The 22,026-nt window shown below is 53.3% G+C and overlaps 1 protein-coding gene across 2 annotated transcripts; it reads left to right on the plus strand.

The window, feature by feature from the left end:
* Positions 1-2,557: 2,557 nt before the first annotated feature.
* PTPRN (protein tyrosine phosphatase receptor type N) lies at positions 2,558-20,653 on the plus strand. Of its 2 annotated transcripts, none has more exons than XM_014785321.2 (23): positions 2,558-2,672; positions 4,120-4,170; positions 4,407-4,520; positions 7,446-7,542; positions 8,449-8,710; positions 8,795-9,149; positions 9,563-9,697; positions 10,300-10,334; positions 10,990-11,264; positions 11,443-11,529; positions 11,860-11,939; positions 12,114-12,178; positions 12,840-13,058; positions 13,483-13,683; positions 13,783-13,930; positions 14,090-14,163; positions 14,400-14,477; positions 14,590-14,709; positions 15,688-15,854; positions 18,709-18,762; positions 19,415-19,479; positions 19,682-19,755; positions 19,962-20,653. In XM_014785321.2, exons 1-23 carry the CDS (start codon positions 2,558-2,560, stop codon positions 20,031-20,033), a joined length of 2,943 nt encoding a protein of 980 aa, XP_014640807.1. In that variant the 3' UTR covers positions 20,034-20,653. The 2 variants fall into 2 exon arrangements, with proteins under 2 accessions (XP_014640807.1, XP_004427649.1); XM_004427592.3 differs by having other exon boundaries at positions 9,566-9,697.
* The last annotated feature ends 1,373 nt before the right edge of the window (positions 20,654-22,026 follow it).

Below are 22,026 nucleotides of genomic sequence, written 5' to 3' on the forward strand. Positions count from 1 at the left end.
GTAAAAATCACAGTTAAATTTTAATTGACAATATCAGTGTGTGTGTGTGTGTATCTTAATATCCTAGCTCTGTGCACTGAAAGGGCCTAGAAGCAGCATCATCTCAGTAGCCACTATCACCCCTGAAACTCAGATTGCAGTCTTTAAAATCAGTCCTTACTAAAAGATATCAAGTCTCTTTGGAAGAGCGGCTGCTTCCATGTCTAGGGCAGGGAATAAAAAAGATAAACCTGGAACATCTTGGAGTGATAGAAAGCAAGGAAGCTGTCAGTGACTAATGGGATGTTTCAAAAAGACACCAGATCCCATTTAAAGGAGTTTTCACTGATTTACTCTGGGACAATTTGAGCATCAAAAAGGATAATTACTGGGATTGATTGATACACATTGAATATATAAAAATCCATACTTCCATAGTAATGTTCAATCAAAAAATCATAAAAATACTTTTAAAAATTTATTTGCCACTGTAGGAGGTAACTATTATACCAACTCATTACTTGGCAAATTGGTAACTAAACAGAAAAAATTAAGAATGTATGTTACCTTTCCAGTTGGAATTGTATTTCTTGGATAACTAAGCCCAAATGATGACAGAAAGCTCTTCTTTACAAAGTAATATCAACTAATAAATGTTAAAGGAACAATAAAATTAGAAAAATCACCACTTTGTAACCTCTAATGAAATAATTTAGGCAAGGATCATCAATGAATGGCAAAACTACTAGGTGAAAAGTTGACGGGAACTAGATATTCTCACAATGCCAAAATATCATCCCATAGATTACAGACTGGTCACAAGAGGAAAACATAACCTTACCTACAGCACTCTGGCTGCCTTTACCTTAAACCAGTGATCAATTCTAGTGTCACTAATAGTAGGACAGCCAGACATTATGCATTTTCGGAAATGACACAATTGGAAGCATACAGCATCAACTATAAAGAATTGTGCTTTAAAATTTTTTTTAACCTGATCCAATCAAGACTCTAGATAGAACTTCTAGTTTACAGGAAATACAGGGGATGTACAGGATACATACAGGGAAAATGCAGGAATATATATCATGACGAAACAATCAGGCAAATCCAGAGGGTGAGGAGATGTAAAGAAAAATTGACCTGGTCTCTTCAACAAGACAATGTGAAAAATGGGAGAGGAGCGGGGAGGAGCCGTGTCTATGCTGATTTAAAGAGAATTAAGAAACATAACCAAATGCAATGGTGGTCTTTGATTGACTCCTATTTTGAACAAAACAGCTAAAAAAGGCAATTTGGGGAAATAATTTGAGAAATTTGAATATGAACTGAGCATTAAATGATACTAGAGAATTATTGTAAACGTTGGTAGATGTTATAATGGTATTTTGGTTACACGGGGAAACGTCTTTATTTCTTGGAGATACATATTGAAATATTAATAAGGGAAACATGTCTATCATTTACTTTTAAATATTAAAAAGAAGCAAATATGGCAAAATATCAATAACTGTCAAGTCTAGATGATGAGTGTATGAGTATTTACTCTGCACTGGTATCTTTTTTTGTATTTTGGAAAAATTTTACTGAAAAGCAAGAAAATAAATTGATCAAATTTGAACTTGAGAAAGCTCACTCACGAGCTTATGGAGTGACAAGAGTGGAAGCAAAAGACTAGTCAGATGATTACTGCAATATTCGCGATGAACGAGCACAGTGGCTTAGACAGGGAAGCGAGTATGGAGAGAAGTACACTGATGGGAGGTATATTTTGCAGACAGAAACCATAAGATTGTTGATAGGCTCTTGGTGGGAGAGGGCGACAGAAAGGAGAGTCGAGGCTAATAACAAAAGCGAGTATGTAGCAAGTGTTTCGTCTATGCCTGTGCAGTCAAAGTCCTAAGTGATCCACATGAGTTTAACTCATGTAACCTTCACAACCACCTTGAGAGGGAGGTACTATTAACACCTCTCTTTTACAGATGAGGACACTTGGACGCAGTGAGGTTAAGCAACTTGCCCAAAGCAGCACCTCCAGGAGGTGGCATTGCTAGAACTGGAATCCAGGCACACACGCACAACCATTCCTGCTCTTAAGGATGACGCCGGTACCATTAATTGAGATGCGTAAGAGTACCTATTCTGGCTCCTCATCTTAGGGTTTATACTAGCCCACTCACGTACCTTTCCCGGCCCCCACCCAGTTGAACCCTTTTCGCCAACCCTGGGACTGAGTGATAGAGGTGGTAGTCCTTGCGGAGAAGCGTATGTCGAAAGAAACGGGGCCAGCGCGAATTCTAGTGAGGCGCTTACTATTTGGTGGAGGAGGGAAGGGGTGGGTAGGTCCCCCGCTAAGACGGTGCTTTTACGTCACGCATGACGCAAATAAGCGTAAGAGCCGGGGGTGGAGATGTCGTCACCACCCGCCCTGGGTTAGCCAAGTTGCCGCGAGAGGGGCGTATAGACCCCGCCTCGTAGGTGGGTGGGGAGTGGCAGGCTCCGCCTTGGCCCCTCTGGCAAGCTCCGGCCAGCGTCGCTGCGGCTCTGGCAGCGGAGCCAGCGCGCGGAGCCTGGAAGGATGCGGCGCCTGCGGCGGCCTGGGGGTCCCGGGGCATCCGGGGGTCTCCGGGTGCTCCTCTGCCTCCTGCTGCTGAGCAGCCGCCTGGGAGGCTGCAGCGCCATTAGTGCCCACGGTCAGGAGGAAATGGGGGGTAGGGGGATGGTGCCGGGAGCAAAACTCAGTGGCAGGTGGGGGGCAGTGTCAAGACGGTAGGAAGCTCAGGTAGAATATGTGTGGAGTGGGGTAGGGGGAGGCACTGTGAGACGAAGAAGATGAGAGGGTGTCTGAGAGGAAAGGGGCGTAGGCCTGGAGGTGGGGCTGGGAATACGAGGGCGGGACCTAAGAGAAGCGGGCTCAGGGGAAGATTGCTGGTTTGGGAGGAGGAATGGGGGTGCATATGGCCAGAGGGACTTAGAGAGGGGTTGCAAGACCAGGGGAGAAGCAAGTCGCACCGGGGCGCCAGAGAAGTGGTGACTGGAACTGAAGGATGGAGGCGGGGGGAAGGAGGGAGAGGGAACCCTGATCTGGCAGTAGGAGACCGTGGCTCGAGCATCAGGGTCCCAGCTCCCAGAAGAGGATCAGGCCGAGGGAGGGGCCGGGTTTTTCTTTAAGCCTAGAGAGGCCAATGGCTGCTATCTGATTTCCAACCAGGGGGGGACATAAGGGGGAGGGGGCAGAAGAGGGTGAAGAGGGAAGGGTCCTCTCCCGTCCCCCTCCCCACAGTCAGGCCCTGCGCTGACTCACATCTGAGCGGACAGAGACAGTCAGCGCTGACTCATGGGCCGGGGGAGAGTGGGGGCGGGGGGCGCGTGGGGGAAGGGGCGCAGCCTCTCCGTCTGGCGCCCTTCTTCCCCACCGGGCTTGGAGGCCAAGGCAGGATACTTCCTGTGGCGCTGTGGGTTGGTAACGTGGCAGATGAAGTCTGGAGCGGCGGAGGGGTCAGATCTTGTGGAGACTCCTTGCCCTGTCACCCCTCCCTCCCCCATAACTGCTTCCAGGCGAGCCCTCGGCGGCGCCAGGCTCAGCGCTTCAGCACCGCGGACAGCGCCAGCGGCAATGGGGCCGCGGATAGTAGGGACCGTGTGGGGAGCATTGCCTTAGAGACACCCACATTTACCCTTTCCCACACGGAGGGGAGGTGTGCTAGGGTTGCCATCTCTTCTGAGTCCCAGGCCATCATAGTTAGGATGCTTTTGGAGATTTGGGAAAGAAATCCCCTTTTCCCTCAGAATTTGGCCCAAAACTCCGCCATAGTAATTCTATGAGAGTAGAAGTATATGATCCTTCACCATCACCACCCCCATGCACCTGGGAGGCTTCTTCTCTCCACCACTCGGTTAAGCAAAGTGAGGCTTTTAGAGAAAGGATCCAGAGTCGCAGATCCTTGAAATCCAAAACCAGATCCTGTGCTTCCTTTTCTTAAGAATTCTAGGCCTCTTCCCTACTCTCCTCCCAGCTTAAAGCCTTCCTTAGAATGAAAGAATGGACCCCATCTGCTTCCCTGTTTCCCAGCCTGTCCATCCATCTGACCGTTCTATGTGTGTGGCTGTCTGAGCGTCTGTTCACCTGTCCCTCTACAGGCTGTCTGTTTGACCGCAGACTCTGCTCTCACCTGGAAGTCTGCATTCAGGGTGAGTGAGGCCCAGGCACAGGATTTACAAGACCGGGGGACACAATGAGAAAGAAGTGTGGGGGAAGCCTGGAAGGGAGAAGGGGTACTGGCCTTGGGGAGATGGGGGACTGGCCTAGAGGAGCAGAGCTCCTTGAAGCCAGGAGAGGAGATGGAGAGAGTGCTGCCTATTTTCAACCCGGACTTTGGAAGGCCTCTTGTCCAAGCCCCTTGCTGACACCACTTTTGTGCTCTTAGATGGCTTGTTTGGACAGTGCCAGGTGGGAGTGGGGCAGGCCCGGCCCCTTTTGCAAGTCACCTCCCCAGTTCTTCAACGCTTACAAGGTGTGCTTCGACAGCTCATGTCCCAAGGTGAGGTCTAGGTGCATTGGAGGAGAGACATTGGGATTGGTTAGATAAGGGTGGGGAAGTGAGGAGCCACCTGACTCAAGGCTTTCTGTTCATGAAACATTCTTATCACACCCACTCTGAAGCCTCACGTTCCCAGACTTTGCTGCAGAGGGGGGCAAGAAAGGAGTAGAGGTGGAATCCTAGAGATGGCCTCTTCACACTTAGACTCTCTGTAGGAATCTAGAGGAGGCTTCTAGAAGAAGCCACTGGAAGAGGCCAGGTTTCATCTCCTTAGAATCAGCCCACTCCCTGAACTGTCCAAGTGCTCCAGAGCCGTGAATCCTGGAGTCCTCAGCCAGGAGCACACTTCTCTCATCCAATTCACTCATTCAATAAGTAGTTATTGAGTACTTACCATGTGGCAAGCTTAGTTTTAGGAGCTTGGGATGTATCAGGGAATAAAATAGACAAAGATCTCTGCCTACTGGGGCTTACATTTAGGGGGTGAGGGGAGGGAATACACTATATAAATTAGAAAATATATAGTATGTTAGAAGGTGATAAGTGCCATGGAAAAACCAGATATTACAGCAGGATAAAGGGATCAGAAATGGTGAGGTAGGAAGCTGCAGTATTAAATCAAGTGGTCAAAATGATAGACCTTATTGAGACTATAAAATTTGAACGAAGATATCAAGGAGGTGGGAGTGTTTTCCAGAAGGTTATCTGGGGGCTGTGTTTCAAACTGACCAAAAAGCTAGAACAAAAGCCCTAAAGCAGGAGCACGAGTTTGAGGCACACCATGGAGAACACCTCTTCAATGTCACTGTAGAGAAGGGATGGAGAGGAATAGAAGAAGATGCAGTTAGGTAGGTGATGGGGGAAGGGATGCAGATCATTGTAGGGTCTTGTAGGAGAATGTACGGACATTGGCTTTACTCTGAGTAAAAGAGGAAACTATCACGAGGTTTTGAGCATAGGGGTGCATGATCTCACTTCTACTTTAAAAAGATCATGCTTGCTGCTGTGTTAGGAATAGACTATAGGGAGTCAAAAGTAGAAGCAGGGAGACCATTAAAAGCTACCACAATAACTCATGTAAGAGATGAATGTGGCATGGACCAGAGTGGTTGCAGGAAGGTAGTGAGGAATGACATAATTCTACATGTATTTTTAAGGTAGTGAGCACGATGTCATGAAATATTGGACATGGCTGTGAAAGAAAGAGAGGAGTCAAGTATGACACCCAGGTTTTATTGCCTGAACGACTGAGTTGATGGAGATGTCATTAACTATGCAGAAGGACCAACTTGGGAGAGGGGGTGTTTAGTTTTGAATATACTGAGTTTAAGATATCCATTCAAGTAGTGTAGGAAGTTGAGTATATGAGATTGGATTTTGAAAGAGAGAGAGGTCTGGAGTGGAGACATAAATGTGGAATTCCTTGGCAAATAGATGGTAATCAAACTAATGAGGTGGATGAGATAACCAAAGAATTGAATGAATATGAAGAAGAGCCCTAGAGAAGTCTAATATTAAGAGGACAAGGAGAAGGAGAGGAACCAACAACAGCCAGTGAGGTAGGAGGCAAAACAAGAGGGTTTGGCGTCCTTGAAATGAAGTGAAAGTGTGTCACGGAGGAAGGAGTGACCAACAGTGTTGAATGATGATGGTAGGTTAAGTAAGATGAGATCTGAGAATTGACCACTGGATTTAGATATGCAGAAGTCACTGGTGATCTTGGTGAAAGCAATTTCAGTAGAATAGTTGGGAATAAAATCCTGAATAGAGTGGATTAGGAGGGAATGGGAGGAAAGGAATTGTATACAGCCAGTATAGATAATATTTCCCAGGAGTCTTGCTGCAAAGAAAACAAAGACATGAGGTGATAGCTGGAGGGGAATGTGGGGTCAAGCAGTATATTTTTAAGATGGAGGAAATTGCATCATATTTGGGAATAATTTAGTAGAGAACAGGAAGAAATGATGATGTAGAAAGTAAGGCAGAATTGTGGGGAAGATGTTCTTGAGTAGGTAATAGAAGATGAAATCTAATGCTCAAGTGGAGGAATCGGCCTTAAATAGGAACACAGATAGTTCATCTAATGTTAATAGGCAAGAAGGCAGGTATGAATGCTAGTGGATCTGAGAATATGAGTTAAGAGCAATATAGACTATTAATCCAGAAGCAAGGAAGAAGGAATGGGGGTGGAGAGTAGCAGATTATTCCTTTAGAATAGGTGACCGACTTTTCCTGAAAGCAGTCTCATGAGGGGAAAGGGTCGAACAGGAGATCTGCCTCGGGATGAGATGATGATGATGATGATGATGTTGATGTTGATGGTGATGGTGATGATGATGATAGAGGAGAATACTTAAAACATGTACAGTGCTTTAGAGTTTTCTAAGCTCTTTCATTTCCCTGATTGTGCTTGATCTTCACGACAGCCCCATGAAATATGTATTATTCCCACTTTACTGCAAAGAAAACTAAAGTTCAGGATCAACTAAAAGAAGAAAAATAGGAATAATATTATGACGATAATAGTAATAGCAGCTGTTTAAAGTTTACTATGTGACAAGCACTATTCTAACCATTTTATATTGCATTATTTTAATTATCACAACACTCTTAGGAGGTATAAGCTCCCATTTTACAAATGAGAGAATTGAGGCTCAGACAGGTTCAGCAATTTGCCCAAAGTCACACAATTAGTAAATTACTGAGGATTCAAATCCAGTCTGACTGGAGGAAGTCTGACTCCAAAGTCTGTACCTGAGTGTGGGAAGAGGACAGCTCAGATCACCGACCAGGTCTCTGGACCCTCTCCACTGCCCCTCTGCTCTGCCAAACTCAATACACTGCAGGCTCTGGAGTGCAGTTTTGATTTCCACTGGGCCCTCCGACTATCCCCAGCCAACCTCAGCCTATCCTGTCCCCTGGCAGGATTGTCCTGGCATGATGACCTCACCCAGTACGTGATCTCCCAGGAGATGGAACGCATCCCCAGGCTTCGCCCCCCAGAGCCCCGTCCAAGGGACAGGTAGGCATCCTTTCTCAACAACTCTAGCATGGCAAGGCTGGTGGGCCTGTGGTCTTCCTGATGGATGGAGGGAAGGAGGAGGAAAGTGGGCACCTAGGTCAGCAGGCTGAGGAGCAGGTAAAAGAGGTCCAGGACTGGTCCTCTGACATGCTCACACGCCCAGCAGGAGCTGAGCTCATCCCTGGGGATTCAGCAAAACAGAGGCATTAAAAACATGTTTTGAAAAACTTGGATATTTGATATTTTAAAAGAAGCATCCAAGTAGTCATCATGGGACTAATTAGAATCTTGTTGGACTGAAGTTGTTTGAAGTTCAGTTTCATTTCTATGTGGAATTGCATATGGTGGAAGATACCACCATCTTTTTGTGGCTAGAGCCTCTGAAGGCATTGTTCAGACCCTGTAAAGCAGAGGAAAGTAAATGAGGGCCATGGGGCTCAGATGATGAGACCAGAATGAAGAAGGCAGAACGGGGTGTGGGGGGCGCGGAGAAAGAGGGCACAGTATTGAATGTTTAAATGTATACTTGGAGAGCCAAGTGTGGGGACATGCACACAAGGGCAACAGGGCAAGCTGCAGCCACAGTTCATCTAGAGAGCTTCCCAGCTGCCTTCCCCTGCTCCAGTTCTCACCTTCTCCATCCCTAGCCTCATGCTTCCCTAGCCTCTGCTGCTGTTTCAGGGACCCAGGCATGCTTACCAGGGAGGTGATGGCCTCTGCCCCAGGCTTGGTCCTCTGGCCCTTCCCCATGCTATTCTCTCCTCCCCTGAGGCTACCTCATTTCTTAAGAAGTCAGACTTACTCTAAACTGCTCAGCTTGTCTGGCCTCACCATCTCTGCCTTGTAGGCTCTGTACACCTTGCCCCACACAACCAACACACAAACACACTTTGCTTTCCTCTCCAGATCTGGCTTGGTGCCCAGGAGACCAAGTCCCGCTGGGGAGCTGCTTTTACAGGGCATCCCCACTGGCTCCGCCCCTGCTGCCCAGCACCGGCTTCCTCGACCTCCAGTGGGCGGGGCCGGAGCTGGGGCAGGCTCCCCGCTGTCCCCTCTGCAGGCTGAGCTGCTGCCCCCTCTCTTGGAGCATCTGCTGCTGCCCCCGCAGCACCCCCACCCTGCCCTGAGTTATGAACCTGCCCTGCTGCAACCCTACCTGTTCCATCAGGTGAGCCCTGGACACCAGCCCCACCCCCACCCCAATCCCTCAGTCCCGACATCTGCTCTTACCCGGATCTCTGGTTCCCCACAGTTTGGCTCCCGCGATGGCTCCCGGGGCTCCGAGAGCTCCCCAGGGATGGTCAGTGTTGGCCCCCTGCCCAAGGCCGAACCCTCTGCCCTCTTCAGCAGAGCTGCCTCCAAGGGCATGTTTGGGGCTCACCCTGGCCACTCCTATGGGGACCCTCCAGGGCCTCCACCTGCTCAGCTTTTCCAGGAGTCAGGGCTGCTCTACCTGGCCCAGGAGTCGCCAGTGCCCAGCAGGGCCAGGGCACCAAGGCTGCCAGAGCAAGGGGGCGGCAGCCGGGCAGAGGACTCCTCAGAGGGCTATGAAGAGGAAGGACTAGAGGGTCGTGGGGAGAAGCCTCCTTCCCCAGCAGAGCAGCCAGGTATCAGAAGCCTCAGCATCCATTCCCTGCCTGTGGGGGCTGCTGTTGGGGGCTCCTTCCTGACTATCCATGCATTTGTTAACTTGTCCTTAAAGTCATTCATACATTTAACTAATGTCTACTGACAACCCGATCTATGCCAGGCACTAAGTAGGCAGTGGAGGGGTGGAGCTGACATAACTCTTCTTCAGATGGGGAGTCCAGATGTCCATGGTGGGCCTGAAGTTTGGTCTTGGCCCCAGAAAGGTCTTCCCCTCAAAGTGTGGAGAAGGGCTGGAAGGGGAGGGCATCAGTGTCCTGGTATTTGAGAAGAAGCTCTTAAATGTGCTAGTTCCCCCAACCCCCAACTCACCCATCTGCATCCCCACGAGTTCATCTCGCCACCAGCCCTAAGCTCTGTGTCTGGCTCCCAGCAGACGCAACCCTGCAGAGGCTGGCAGCCGTGCTGGCGGGCTATGGGGTGGAGCTGCGTCAGCTGACCCCTGAGCAGCTCTCCACCCTCTCAACTCTGCTGCAGCTGCTGCCCAAAGGCTCAGGACGAACTCTGGGTGAGTGTCCAGACAGGGGACTAGCAACTACCAGCTCCATGAAGGCTTCTTGCCCCACCTCTCAAGGCCACATGGAGCAGCCTAGAGGGGAAGGGTCAGGGTCAAGAGAAGGGAGTTCTTTCGAGACATGGGGTCATTGCCAACAAAGGGAAGGGAGCAAGGGGGTGCAGCGATGAGCTGAGGAGCTACACCTGGAAAGGGCTGGCGGGTGGAAGTAATGGAAAAAGAAGCCAACAGGGGCTCTGAGTGGGATCAGGAGGCACCCAGAAGGGTAGGTGGATGACAATGAGGCCCTAAGGAGGGGCGTGGCCAATGCCAAGGAGAAACCAATAATTGATGGGTAGAGGGAACACTGATCAAAGAATAGCTTTGAGAGGTGTGGCCAATGACAGAGGGAAGAGTCAATAAAAAAATGGATTATAAGGCAGAGGCATGAGGCCATGTTAGGATGAGACCAATGACAGGGTCTTGGTCACTGACTGAGGGGAAAGAAGCCACAGCAGAAGGAACAGGCTCAGGGCCTCTGGCCCTTTCTCCCACCTGCCTTGTGTGGACCTTGGCCTTGGCCCTTTGCCCAGAGTCTTGTTTACCTGTCTCTACAGGAGGGGTTCTAAACGTTGGAGCTGACATCAAGAAAGTGAGTTCCCGGCACCTCCCTGACCCATAGTGCCCCTTGCCAAAATCTACACCTCAGGATCAGGACCCAGAATCTGTATCCTCCAACCCCTCATTTTGGAGAAACCAAGGCCCAGAGGCTGCAAGTCATTGCCTAAGTCTCACCTCAAGTTGATGGCAGAGCTGGTTCTAGAGGCCAGAATTCTCGACTCAATGCTTTGATCACTACGATCATTTCAGACCATGCTCTGAGATCCCTAGGGGAAGAGGGGAGTCTTGAGCAGACAGGCTCCTGGCCCCCTGCAGCTCGAGGAGCTTTATCTGCTCCACATGATGGGCTTCCAAGATTTGTGGCTAAACAAAAGTCTAAAACCATTGCCTGCCATTCATCTTCTACCCTAACCCCAGTTCCCCTCGCTTCAGAGGTTCTCTCTACTCCCATCTTGTGTACTGTTAATGACCATGTTCCACTCAGTCAACCCTTATTCATTCATTCACCCACTTGGCTCACCTTTCTGGGTGCCCTCTCTATGCCTAGCGCTGCCCTAGGCCCTGGGAGTAGAAAGAAACAAGTCCTGAGTTACTCTGTAGAGAGCTCAGAGTCCAGGGTGTGGGCCCCCAGCCTTCCAGCCCCTCCACTGCCCAGAGACCACACCTCTATCCTCTCTTCTAAACAGACCGTGGAGGAGCAGGTGCAGGGCGGAGACACGGCCGAGCCTCTGCCCCCCACGCCCTCCCTGCCTGGGTACCCCACTGCCAGCCCCACCTCCGATAAAGCCCAGCAGGTGCTGAGCTCTGGATCCTCTGAGCCTCTCAGAGCTGCTGGCTCCTCTGCCACGCCTGTCCTGCTGGAGAAGAAAAGTCCACTGGGCCAGAGCCAGCCCACGGTGTCAGGGCAGCCCTCAGCTCGGCCATCAGCGGAGGAGTATGGCTACATCGTCACTGACCAGAAGTAAGGGCTCCAGCCTCGGGAAGCCTTCCGGTCCCCTGGGGGTTGAGCTGGCCTGTCTCAGAGAGCAGAAATCCAGATGCGAAGTAGACAGGGGGGTGGGCTGCTCTGCATGCCTGGAGGTGCCCTGTTTCAAGAAAGTGGCCCAGAGGGTCCCCGCTTTCCTGCTCCCCATCTCCAGGCCCCTGAGTCTGGCCGCCGGAGTGAAGCTGCTGGAGCTCCTGGCCGAGCACGTGCACGTGTCCTCAGGCAGCTTCATCAACATCAGGTGGGGCTGCTCTCCAGCTGGGGCAGCAGGGACCTAGAAGGCAGCTGGAGCAGGGAGGTGGCTGGAGGGGCTCAGGAGAGGAAAGGAAGACAAGCTCTTGCTAAGGGGCCAAGGGGGGATCAGAGATGCTCCCAGCTGCATTGAAGGTACAGCCACACCTAGCCCTGCTGCTGGCCCCATCCAGTATCTCCCTGGCCCCAAAGGCCCCTGTAGGGCATCTCTGATGGGCTCCAGCCCCATCCTCTAATGGGGAGAGGGCCAGAGCTGGCCTCTCTTTGAGAGTCTGCGGTCTACAGTGGGTGAGGCACTAACATAACTCATATTTCGCAGTGTGGTGGGACCAGCCCTCACCTTCCGCATCCGGCACAATGAACAGAACCTGTCTTTGGCTGATGTGACCCAGCGAGCTGGTAAATACTGCCTGGCCCCGGCCCCAGCCCCAGTAGGATATACCCAGGCCTGTGGCTGATGCTTCCTTTGAAATATTCATAATCCACCTGGGCCCTGTCTGCCACCTAGCATGTGTGACATGGGGTGGAGACCACCTGGGGCTGGAGAGAGCCTGACCTACGTCCTCCCTGCAGGGCTGGTGAAGTCCGAACTGGAAGCACAGACAGGGCTCCAGATCTTGCAGACAGGAGTGGGACAGGTATGAGCTAACTGGAGAATCGGTCAAAGCCCCAGAGGGCTGACGTTGCCCACAAGAGATGGAGGCAAACTCAACAGGCTACCTGGAGCTGAAACCTCATAGTCCAGGCTGGCCTGCCAGCTTCGCCAAAGCAGGCCTCCCCCTTGCAGTTTTCTTTCTGACCAGCAGATGGCCCCAGTGGCTCCTCCTCCGAGCAGGACCAGCCTTCTCTAGAAAGGCAGCATGCTTGGCAAAAGCTAGCTGAAACACCCATAGCCCTCTGGAGCCAAGTCTCTAAATTCCAAGGGAAAATCTTGTGCAGAAAGGACATTAAACTCAAGATAGTCTTCTATTCTGCATCCAACACTGATGCCTCACATTCTACTATTCAATTCTTTGGGTTCTCTCTCCACTTCTCTACATCCACTTTTAAATGCAAAGATTCCTGGTGGGGTCACCCACTATGTGGCCGGCGGTGCAACGTGGTTGAGTTGGTCCCATGGGGACTGAGAAGGAGGATCTTGGGTCTCTCCGAGCCCTTCTGCCTGTCCCACCATGCCCCTGCCTTCCCAGCTTTGTCCCAGGAGGTACCCTAGCGGGGAGTGTGGCGTGGGACGGGGGCGAGGAGCAGCCCTTGTCTCCCCCACCGCTGCCCCCCTTGATTCTAGCCTTATTCCCACAGAGGGAGGAGGCGGCTGCAGCCCTTCCCCGACCGGCCCACAGCTCCTCTCCCATGCGCTCCGTGCTGCTTACTCTGGTGGCCCTGGTGGGTGTCACCGGGCTGCTGGTGGCTCTGGCAGTGGCTCTGTGTGTGCGGCAGCATGCACGGCAGCGGGACAAGGAGCGCCTGGCAGCCCTGGGACCCGAGGGGGCCCATGGAGACACTACCCTTGAGTACCAGGTGTGCAGCCCCAGAAGCTTGGGGAGGAGAGGGAATGGAAAGGGCTTGGGAGTGTGGGTCTCGTGTGGAGTGAGGCTGGGAGCTGGATGAGAATTGAGTGCCCATCCCTGGGAACGTCCAGGTGGGGCTGGAGGAGCCCCAGTAGGGATGTTGAATGAATGGGAATTGGGAGCAGATGGTCCCTAAAGTTCCTCCGATTCTGGGGTTCTGGGGTTCCACTCTGTAATAGCTGAGGTTGTCATAGGCACCACCCAGGCAGAAGAGCCCAGAAAAGGATGAGGTCCAGGGCAGAAGACTTACCCCAGAGGAGATGGGTTTCATTCAAAACCAACTGAGGATGAGCTTAGGGATCCAGAATTGAACCCAGGACTCTGCTGAAAAGGCATCAGGGGACCTTGGCCCCTGCCCCATTCTCCTCCTGCAGGACCTGTGCCGCCAGCACATGGCCACAAAGTCCCTGTTCAACCGGGCAGAGGGTCCGCCCGAGCCTTCTCGGGTGAGCAGCGTGTCCTCCCAGTTCAGCGATGCGGCCCAGGCCAGCCCCAGCTCCCACAGCAGCACGCCGTCCTGGTGTGAGGAGCCCGCCCAGGCCAACATGGACATCTCCACGGGACACATGATTCTGGTCAGGACAGGGCCCGGGCGCAGAGCGGGTGAGGGGACAGGATGGTGGGAGAGGCAAGGCTGGCGGTGGGGCCGGAGCCAGGCTGTGGTGTCCCTGCAGGCGTACATGGAGGACCACCTGCGGAACCGGGACCGCTTGGCCAAGGAGTGGCAGGCCCTGTGTGCCTACCAGGCGGAGCCCAACACCTGTGCCACCGCCCAGGGGGAGGGCAACGTCAAAAAGAACCGCCACCCCGACTTCCTGCCCTGTGAGTGAGCCATGCCGGCCAGGCTGGCCCAGCCCTCTCTCTGCTGGGAGCTCTGGAGGGCTCGGGGTGGGGTGGGGCTCCTGGCTCAGGCCCAGTGGCGGAGGTGCCAGGACCCCGGTGACTGGCGGGGCCTTTGGGGCGGGATGCGGGTCTGTGCAGATGACCACGCCCGCATCAAGCTGAAGGTGGAGAGCAGCCCTTCCCGGAGCGATTATATCAACGCCAGCCCCATTGTGAGTGGCCCCGGCCCCAGCCCCACCTCTGCCTCCTTTTGATCCTGCCCCCATAAACTCCACTTCCTTACGGTCGCCACCCACCCCACCCGAGGCCTTGGAATTGTGGGGCCTGATGTCCTAGCGTGGAAATGGGGGTTCTCAGGCTTCCCCGACCCTGGCCCGCTTCCTTTGACCAAGCTTCGCCATAGTGGCATTTCCCATTCTGGCTTGTCATGTGTCTCCCCTGCCCCCAGATCGAGCACGACCCTCGGATGCCAGCCTACATAGCCACACAGGGCCCGCTGTCCCACACCATTGCAGACTTCTGGCAGGTGGGCTCTTGGGGGGAGGGCTTCTCCACGGACCAGGGGCCCTGGAGGGCAGCCAGGGCCAGCCAGGTCCCAGGGATGTTAGGAGGGAGCTTACCTGAGTTTCTGTCCCTAGATGGTGTGGGAGAGTGGCTGCACCGTCATCGTCATGCTGACCCCACTGGTGGAGGATGGCATCAAGCAGTGTGACCGCTACTGGCCAGACGAGGGCTCCTCCCTCTACCATGTATATGAGGTCAGCAGGACCCGTGGCCAGGGGACAACGGGAGTGGGCAGAGTGGGTGGTGGACCATTCATACGTCTATGAACATATATCTATATAAATATACGCATACACATGTATATTCACATACATACATACATATACATATGTGCGTGCGTGTGTCCAGTCTGACTCCAAAAAGCATTCGCAGGGAATATGATGAAAGGTACAGAAGTCAAACTATAAAACCACCAAAATTGAGATAAGAAGCTAAGAGCCAAGAGTATGTGAGAAAAGGAAGATAAGTATACCCAAAGGCCAAGATCAAGACCTTTAATTGAGCCTAACTTAGCTCTGAGTTTCCTGGAGGCCAAAGCAAAGAAAGAAATACCATCAGTCACACAGGTTGCTTATGCAAAATAGAAACAAACTTTTTCATTAGGAGAGAGGATAGGTAGGGGGAACTGGGCAGAGGCAAAGCAGGGGAAGGAGGAGCAGATTCCTGACAAATGGGAGGTGACCCCCCTGTAAAACAAGGACATTAAGAGCACAACAGCAGCTTGTTGTCACCAGATGAGCACTGGATAGTACTTTTTTCATCATCAGATGAGCACTCGACAGTCTTTTTTTTTTTTTTAAGCTTTTTAAATTCGTCTTGCTCACGGTTAAAGAAAAAAATCCAATAAAAATTTTATAGGATTTCATCAAGTTGGTGTGTGTGGCACAGACGCTTTGCTAGGCTCTGTGAGGAAGAGGAAGGAGAAACTCTGACCTCAAGAAGTTCACAATGGTTGCGTCTAGATGGAAAAGCCACCAGTTGTCCTGAGCAGTAGATAGGGTTCATATAGCAGTAGATAGTAGATAGCACAGACAGGGTTCTTGGGGACAGCTGGGACAATTGGGTAAGCTTCCTGGAGGATTCAGAATTTGCACCGGCCTGGGAGGCGGAGGAACGTGCGCGCAGACGCGGAGAGGCCCCGCGTGCTCAAGTCGGGGCCCGCCCCTGCGCAGGTGAACCTGGTGTCGGAGCACATCTGGTGCGAGGACTTCCTGGTGCGCAGCTTCTACCTGAAGAACGTGCAGACCCAGGAGACGCGCACGCTCACGCAGTTCCACTTCCTCAGCTGGCCGGCAGAGGGCACTCCGGCCTCCACGCGGCCCCTGCTGGACTTCCGCAGGTGAGCGCCGTGAGTGCCGGGAGAGGGCAGCACAGGAGCAGGGGGCCGGCAGCTGGGCTCCCCCGCGATCCCGCGGCCCATCAGCTCCGCCTGGGCCCCAGGTGCTGTGAGGCAGACCCTCTAGCCTGACCTGGAGCCTCCGCCTCTGACCTCCAGCCGCCCCCTTCCAGACCCCCCAAACCAGGCCTGATGCTCTGTCTTGCTGTGCCCATCCCTCCACCCTGTGGTCCAGCTCCGTTGCTGCTGTCTCGCGCGCCCCCTTTTTCTCCCCGCCTCTCCGTCTCTGGCTCCTTCTCCATTACCCCCTTCCCCCCAAAAGGGCTCACCTGATTTCTAGTTCTCTCCCTCTGCTTGGCCCCCGCCTCCTGTCTCCTCTCTCTTCCTCCAGGCCTCCAGCACTGTTCTCTGTCTGCCATCCCCTCACTCTCTCTCTCTCCCTCCCGCGGATCTCCCTTCTTTATCCCTCTCTGTCTCTTTGCCTCTAGTTTTATTTCTCTCCCTCTCTGTCTTTCCTTCTCTTCCCCCCCCTTCCTTTCCCCTTCTCTCTCCCCTCATCTCTCTCCATCACAGTCTCTCAGTCTCTCTCTTATTCTGTCTCCATTTCTCCCTCTCTGCTCCTCTGCCTTGTTCCGTCTCTTCTTCTCTCTCTCTCTTCTTTTTCTCCACCTTCTGCCATCTCTATTTATTTCTGCCTCTCTGTCTCTGTCTCACCCTCTGTCTCTCCCTCCCTCTGTCTGTGTCCCCCCTCTGTGCTTCCCTCTCCCTCCCTCCTCTGTCTTTCTCTCTCTCCCTCGCTCTCACAGCTGCCAGTGTCATTTTTGTGATCTGCAGCTAGTATTCTCGTTCCAGTTGCATAGTCACAAAAGTGATCATGGGCAGGTGTGGCTGCTGCACGGACAGGACCATCAGGACATGTGGCCCGAGACCACCCAAAAGGCTGCTGGGAGAGCTGGGGGCTGAGGGGGCTCCGGGAAGGGACAAATACTATGAAAGGGAGTACAGGAGACTCTCTGGTTTCTTGGGACCCACTGGAGCTGGGTGGGGGCTGGGGCAGGAAGCCAACTGAGGGACTTACCCTATTCAGACACCAAAACCACACCCAGGCCAGGCCTCCAGCATCCCCTTCCTTCCCCCTCCCCAGACAGGTGGCTGAGAAGCCTACCACCACCGGCCAGGGCTCACCCACACTGCGCCCTCCTCCTGCTTCTCTGCCCCTTGCCAGGTGGGCCTGAGGTCTCTGGATGCTGGGCGGAGAGCAGAGGAGCAGAGCTGGAGTGGGAACCTGGGGACAGTTTCTGAGCCTCAGGACAATGGTTTCTAACTGGGGTCCTGGGGCCCGGGGCACAGTCTTCTCAAAAGCAATGCCAGGGGTATCAGAGCTACTTCCTGTTTTCTACATTTTAAAAGTCCTTATAGAACTAGTGCATGGACCTGTTTTAAGGTACACAGGTAAGCTAAAAGGTTATATTTCTTTGCTTTAGGCTGGAATTATGTAAACTCGGTTAGCATTAGACACGTAGAACAAATTAATTGCTGTTAATAAATACAGTTTGGTGAAGGTCCATCAGAGGGAAGGCAAAATAATTTTTTTAAGTCCCAGAAAGTGACCCTGAGCAAGTTCCTTGACCTCCCTCTGTGCCCTTACCTGTGAAACGAGGATGATGACCCATACTTTAGGGGGTCATTACAAGCGTCACTAGGATGAAGTCTGTCAAATCTAGTTTAAGTGCCTGGCACGTTGCAAGGCTTCAGGTAATTCTGGATACTATTTATTGTCATTATTACTAAACAATTGGGAACCTCTGTTGTAGCTTCTTTTCAACCCCAGCCCTCTGACAAATGAGCCAATGTGCTAGAAACCCATGTGGACTCCTATAAAACCATTTGAAGTCACCAGACTGAAGGCCACTAAGTTCCAAGCTTCTCCTAAAACAATCTAATAACCCCTAAGAAGGTCCTCCCTAGTCCTGGCCCACTGAGGGATGTCAGGATTCTGCAGGTGGCTCTCAAAGCAGGAAAGTCATAAGGGACAAGGCCAGGTTAGACGGGCCACTGAGGGAGGGAGAAACCCCTTGCTCCTTGCCGAGCTGTGTTCAGGGCAGCAGAGAGGAGTCTGAGGTCCAAGTAGACCCCAAGTCTGCATATGACGCAACCACAGAATGCCTATGCAGAGGTGAGGCTGGTCCAGGGAGACAGGCAGTATAATGTTCAGAGCTGAGGAGTTGTCCTCCCCTGGCCAGAGGAACTTTGTGCCTAGAGCTATCTGACCTCACTGCTGGTAAGGACCACAAGGAACCCGAGTGGGGAGGGGAACAGCCTGGGCAGTTGTAGAGGCGGGCAGAGGAGCAGAGCAGGGATGTGGCAAGACTGACACTCCTGAAGTCACCAGAAAGCCTATCCTCCCTGGACTTCTGGCAGAGGGAGCTGTTACTATTATGATGCATGATCGTGAATAGTACTACCATTTATTGAGCACCTACTGTGTGCCAGACCTTGCACTTAGTTCTTTACATGGATTATCTCATGTAATCATGACAAGAACCCTAAGAAGAAGGTTACTATTCTTATCAGCCCCATTTTACAGGTAAGAAAAGTGAGGCTCAGAGAGGTTAAGTCAGCAGTTCCAGATGCATAGCTTGAGCACAGAGCTCATAAGCGACAAGGCAAGCCCAGCGTCACCCACACCGTCTCTGGTTCTTTCCCTCCAGCCCTGACTCCTCTCTTCAGCCCTCTCCCCTCCTCTGCACGGGGCAGGTGGGGAGAAAAGGACGACAGCGAGGCCCACAGGTGTGGGTTTCGGTTCCCCTTTCCCTCTGCCGGTGCCCCTGGCCTTCACACCCATTTCTTGTTGCAGGAAGGTGAACAAGTGTTACCGGGGCCGCTCCTGCCCCATCATTGTGCACTGCAGGTGCGTGGACAGGACTTGTGGGAGGGGGTGGGGGTGGAAGGGGACTGGACAGCCCCAGCCAGAGGGCCCTGAGGTGAGGCATCCTGATCACCACCCCTCTCTGGTCCTGCTCCCTGTGCACATCTCCATGCACGTTGCTCGCCTGTCCCCTCGATGCCAGCAAACTACAGCCCATGGGCCAAATTCAGCATACCATCTATTTTTTTTTAACGGCCCATGAGCTAAGAATGGTGTTTACATTTTTAAATGGTTGAAGGAAAAAAGAAGAATGTGTGACAAGAGACTCTATGTGGCCCGCAAAGGTGGAACTATTTACCATCTGGCCATTTACATAAAAAGCTTGCTGAACAAAAGCCTGGCCCGAGGCTGGAAAGGGCCGTTCCCTTTGCCTCCTGCTGCCTCCGCCTCAGGGCTCAGCCAGGGCTCCCCTCTCTGGTCGGCCCACTGCCCAAGTGCACCCCCTGGGTCACAGGCTCCTGCTCAAGGCCCAGGTGCTGTGACCCGTCCCACGCCCTCGGCTCACTCACGCCCTCCCCGAGGCAACCCTAACGGGTCCACCAGTGTCCTCCCCACCCCAAGCCTCCGTGTCTCCTCCGCCCCTCCCCCATTCTGCTGGGTCCCCAGCTGAGCCTGTCACCATCTCCTGTTTCAGTGACGGTGCAGGGAGAACGGGCACTTACATCCTCATCGACATGGTACTGAACCGCATGGCGAAAGGTGAGAACCTTCCCCACGGGGCCCGCAGCCCCAGCCCTGAGCTCTCCCCAGCACCTAGGGTCACAGGAGCTCATGCAGGGGCGAGTTCTCACACCCCCAGGCTTTGCCAGTCCTCCGAGCCTCCCACCCCAGGATGCCCTAGGCTTTCTGGGTCCTATCCTCCTCTGGACACCCCCTGAGCAGCCATGCCCCCCACCTCCAGGAGTGAAGGAGATTGACATCGCTGCCACCCTGGAGCATGTCCGTGACCAGCGCCCTGGCCTTGTCCGCTCTAAGGTGACTGTCCCTCCCTGCCCCGACCCCAGCTGCCACCCTTCCCCAGAGAAACCAGCAGCCTGGCTCTCCCACCTGCCTCTGTCCCTCCCCCAGGAGGACTCCCCCTCTCCCAAGTGACCTCCCCAGCTCCCCCTCCCAAAAGCCCCCCTGGGGCAGGAGCAGAGGCCAGGCCTCCCCATGACCTCCTTCCCACTGCCCCTCCCCAGGACCAGTTTGAATTTGCCCTGACAGCTGTGGCGGAGGAGGTGAATGCCATCCTCAAGGCCCTGCCCCAGTGAGAGCCCTGGGCCCTCTGTGGGCATCCCGGCCTCCGCTCCCTCTTTGCCTGTGCGAGCATCTCTCTGTGTACCCACTCCTCGCTCCCCCACCCGCTACCTTGGCCCTTCCAAGAGGAGTGTGTAAGGCAGGGGAGTGGGGAGGGGCAGACCTGCCCAGCCTCTCGCATGCCAGAGCCCAGCATCCCGTGGGGGAGCTGGCAGCTTGTTAGGAGGAGAGGACAGTCGTATGCAGCCATTCCTCCCAGAGCCTTCTCCCACCTGAGTTCCCTGGCCCCCATCTCCAGTCATTTTGGATGCTCCCCATCTGTCTGTGTGGACGCCCCCCACCCTCCAGAGTGGACACAACAGGGTGGAGGGGCCACCACACCCAGCTCTTCCTGCTTTCTGGGCCCCTGCTGCTCACTGTCCTGCCTCTGTGACCCACACTCTGGTCCCCACCCTTCCTGTCCCCCCCAAGCAGACCTGCCACCCTCACCCTCCCACCACATGCCACTCAACTCTCTCCCTCTGGCACAAGAGAACATTTCTAGAAAAATCTACTTTTGTATCAATGTGAATAAAGTTAGTGTGTCGTGTGTGCAGCTGCAACGCGGACTCCTACGCATTCCCATCTGCTCTGCTTCCAGCCTCTAGCCTCAGCCTCGGTCTGGAGCCAGGCCTGCTGCGTTTCTCAGGAGATACAGAGTGTGACGGGAGAGCCGGGCTGCCGAGTCAGGCTCCCCGAGGTTGGGATGGTAGCCGATAACAATCCGGCAGGGTTTTTCCTACACGTGCTTCCTACACGTCCGACAGTCTCCAGGGTGCTTTACACGCATTAACTTGTTTGATCTTCACGACGATGCTACCGATTCTTAGCCCCATTTTACAGATGGAGAGACTGCGGCGCAGAACTCGCCCGGGGTAACACGACTTGAAAGTGGTGGTGTTAGGATTCGAACCTAGGCATGCTTACCCTCTTTACTGCCTCTCCTCTCCGTTCTTGGGCAGCTGCTTCGTGCCCTTTGGCCTCAGGAATTGGCCTCAGGAATAACGTACGTCCTGCGGCATTGAGGTTAGGACTGAAGGAGGTGGTACCGGCAGAGAGCCCGCCACACGTTCAGCAAAACTAGCTAACGGCTCATAGCGACTCGACTCAGAGACAGGCCTGTGAGATGTCACAGTAGACATTTACCTAGGACAAAGGGCACTTTCTCTCTTTCTGTCCCCCCACTTCCCCGGATCCCCGAACCCTCCACCCTGAATGGTCCCAGAGGAGCCCTTGCCTGCATGTCATGAGGCATCCTTGGACAAATGTGGGGACACAGAAATGAAGCACAAAGAGCCTTGGGCCTGGAGCTACTTGGGAGTTAAGGCCACTCAGCCTTGCCAAGGCTTGGTCCCCTCACATGAACAATGAGGCAAGTCTCATCTGCCCCGCACAGGGAGTGACGGGGCCAGCAAGCAGACCACAGGCCCACCTACACCTCACCTGTGCTCTGCTGAGTCTCAACTCCAGGATGTTTGACACCTCAACGGGGAGAAGTGGGAAAAACAGCCATTTTACAAACTTCCAGTGGATTCTGTCTCTCAAGATACAGGCTTGAAATTCCTTTCAGGGCAAGCTGCTTCTGTGCTTTGAGAAAAATACAATATAGGCCCTTTGGCTATTGAAGACGAAGCCAAGTACTTATCCTGGAATGGGTCGCTGTCCCTGCTTGACAACGGGAAGGTGCTGGTCCCATGGCTGGACAGGCCTCTCCGCAGGTGTCTGGAGAGAGAAGGGGGAGGCACCCTGGACCCTGGTAGGGCAGATTTGTGCCACTCTACTGGGAGAGGCTGGCCTCTGAGACCAGCCACTGGCCTTGAGCTAAGGAAACCTGTGAGGGGCCCAGTGTCCTGGCCTCAGGAGCACGTTTTTACAGGTTTTCACCATGTGTTCCCTGTTTTCCCCATGCTTTCAGTCAAGTCACAACTTAGTCTGGTCCTAGCTGTGCTGATGGGTGTTGGGGGGTGG

This window comes from Ceratotherium simum, chromosome 37, assembly GCF_057802395.1.
Source record: "Ceratotherium simum simum isolate JZ-2026a chromosome 37, ASM5780239v1, whole genome shotgun sequence".
NCBI lineage: Eukaryota > Metazoa > Chordata > Mammalia > Perissodactyla > Rhinocerotidae > Ceratotherium > Ceratotherium simum.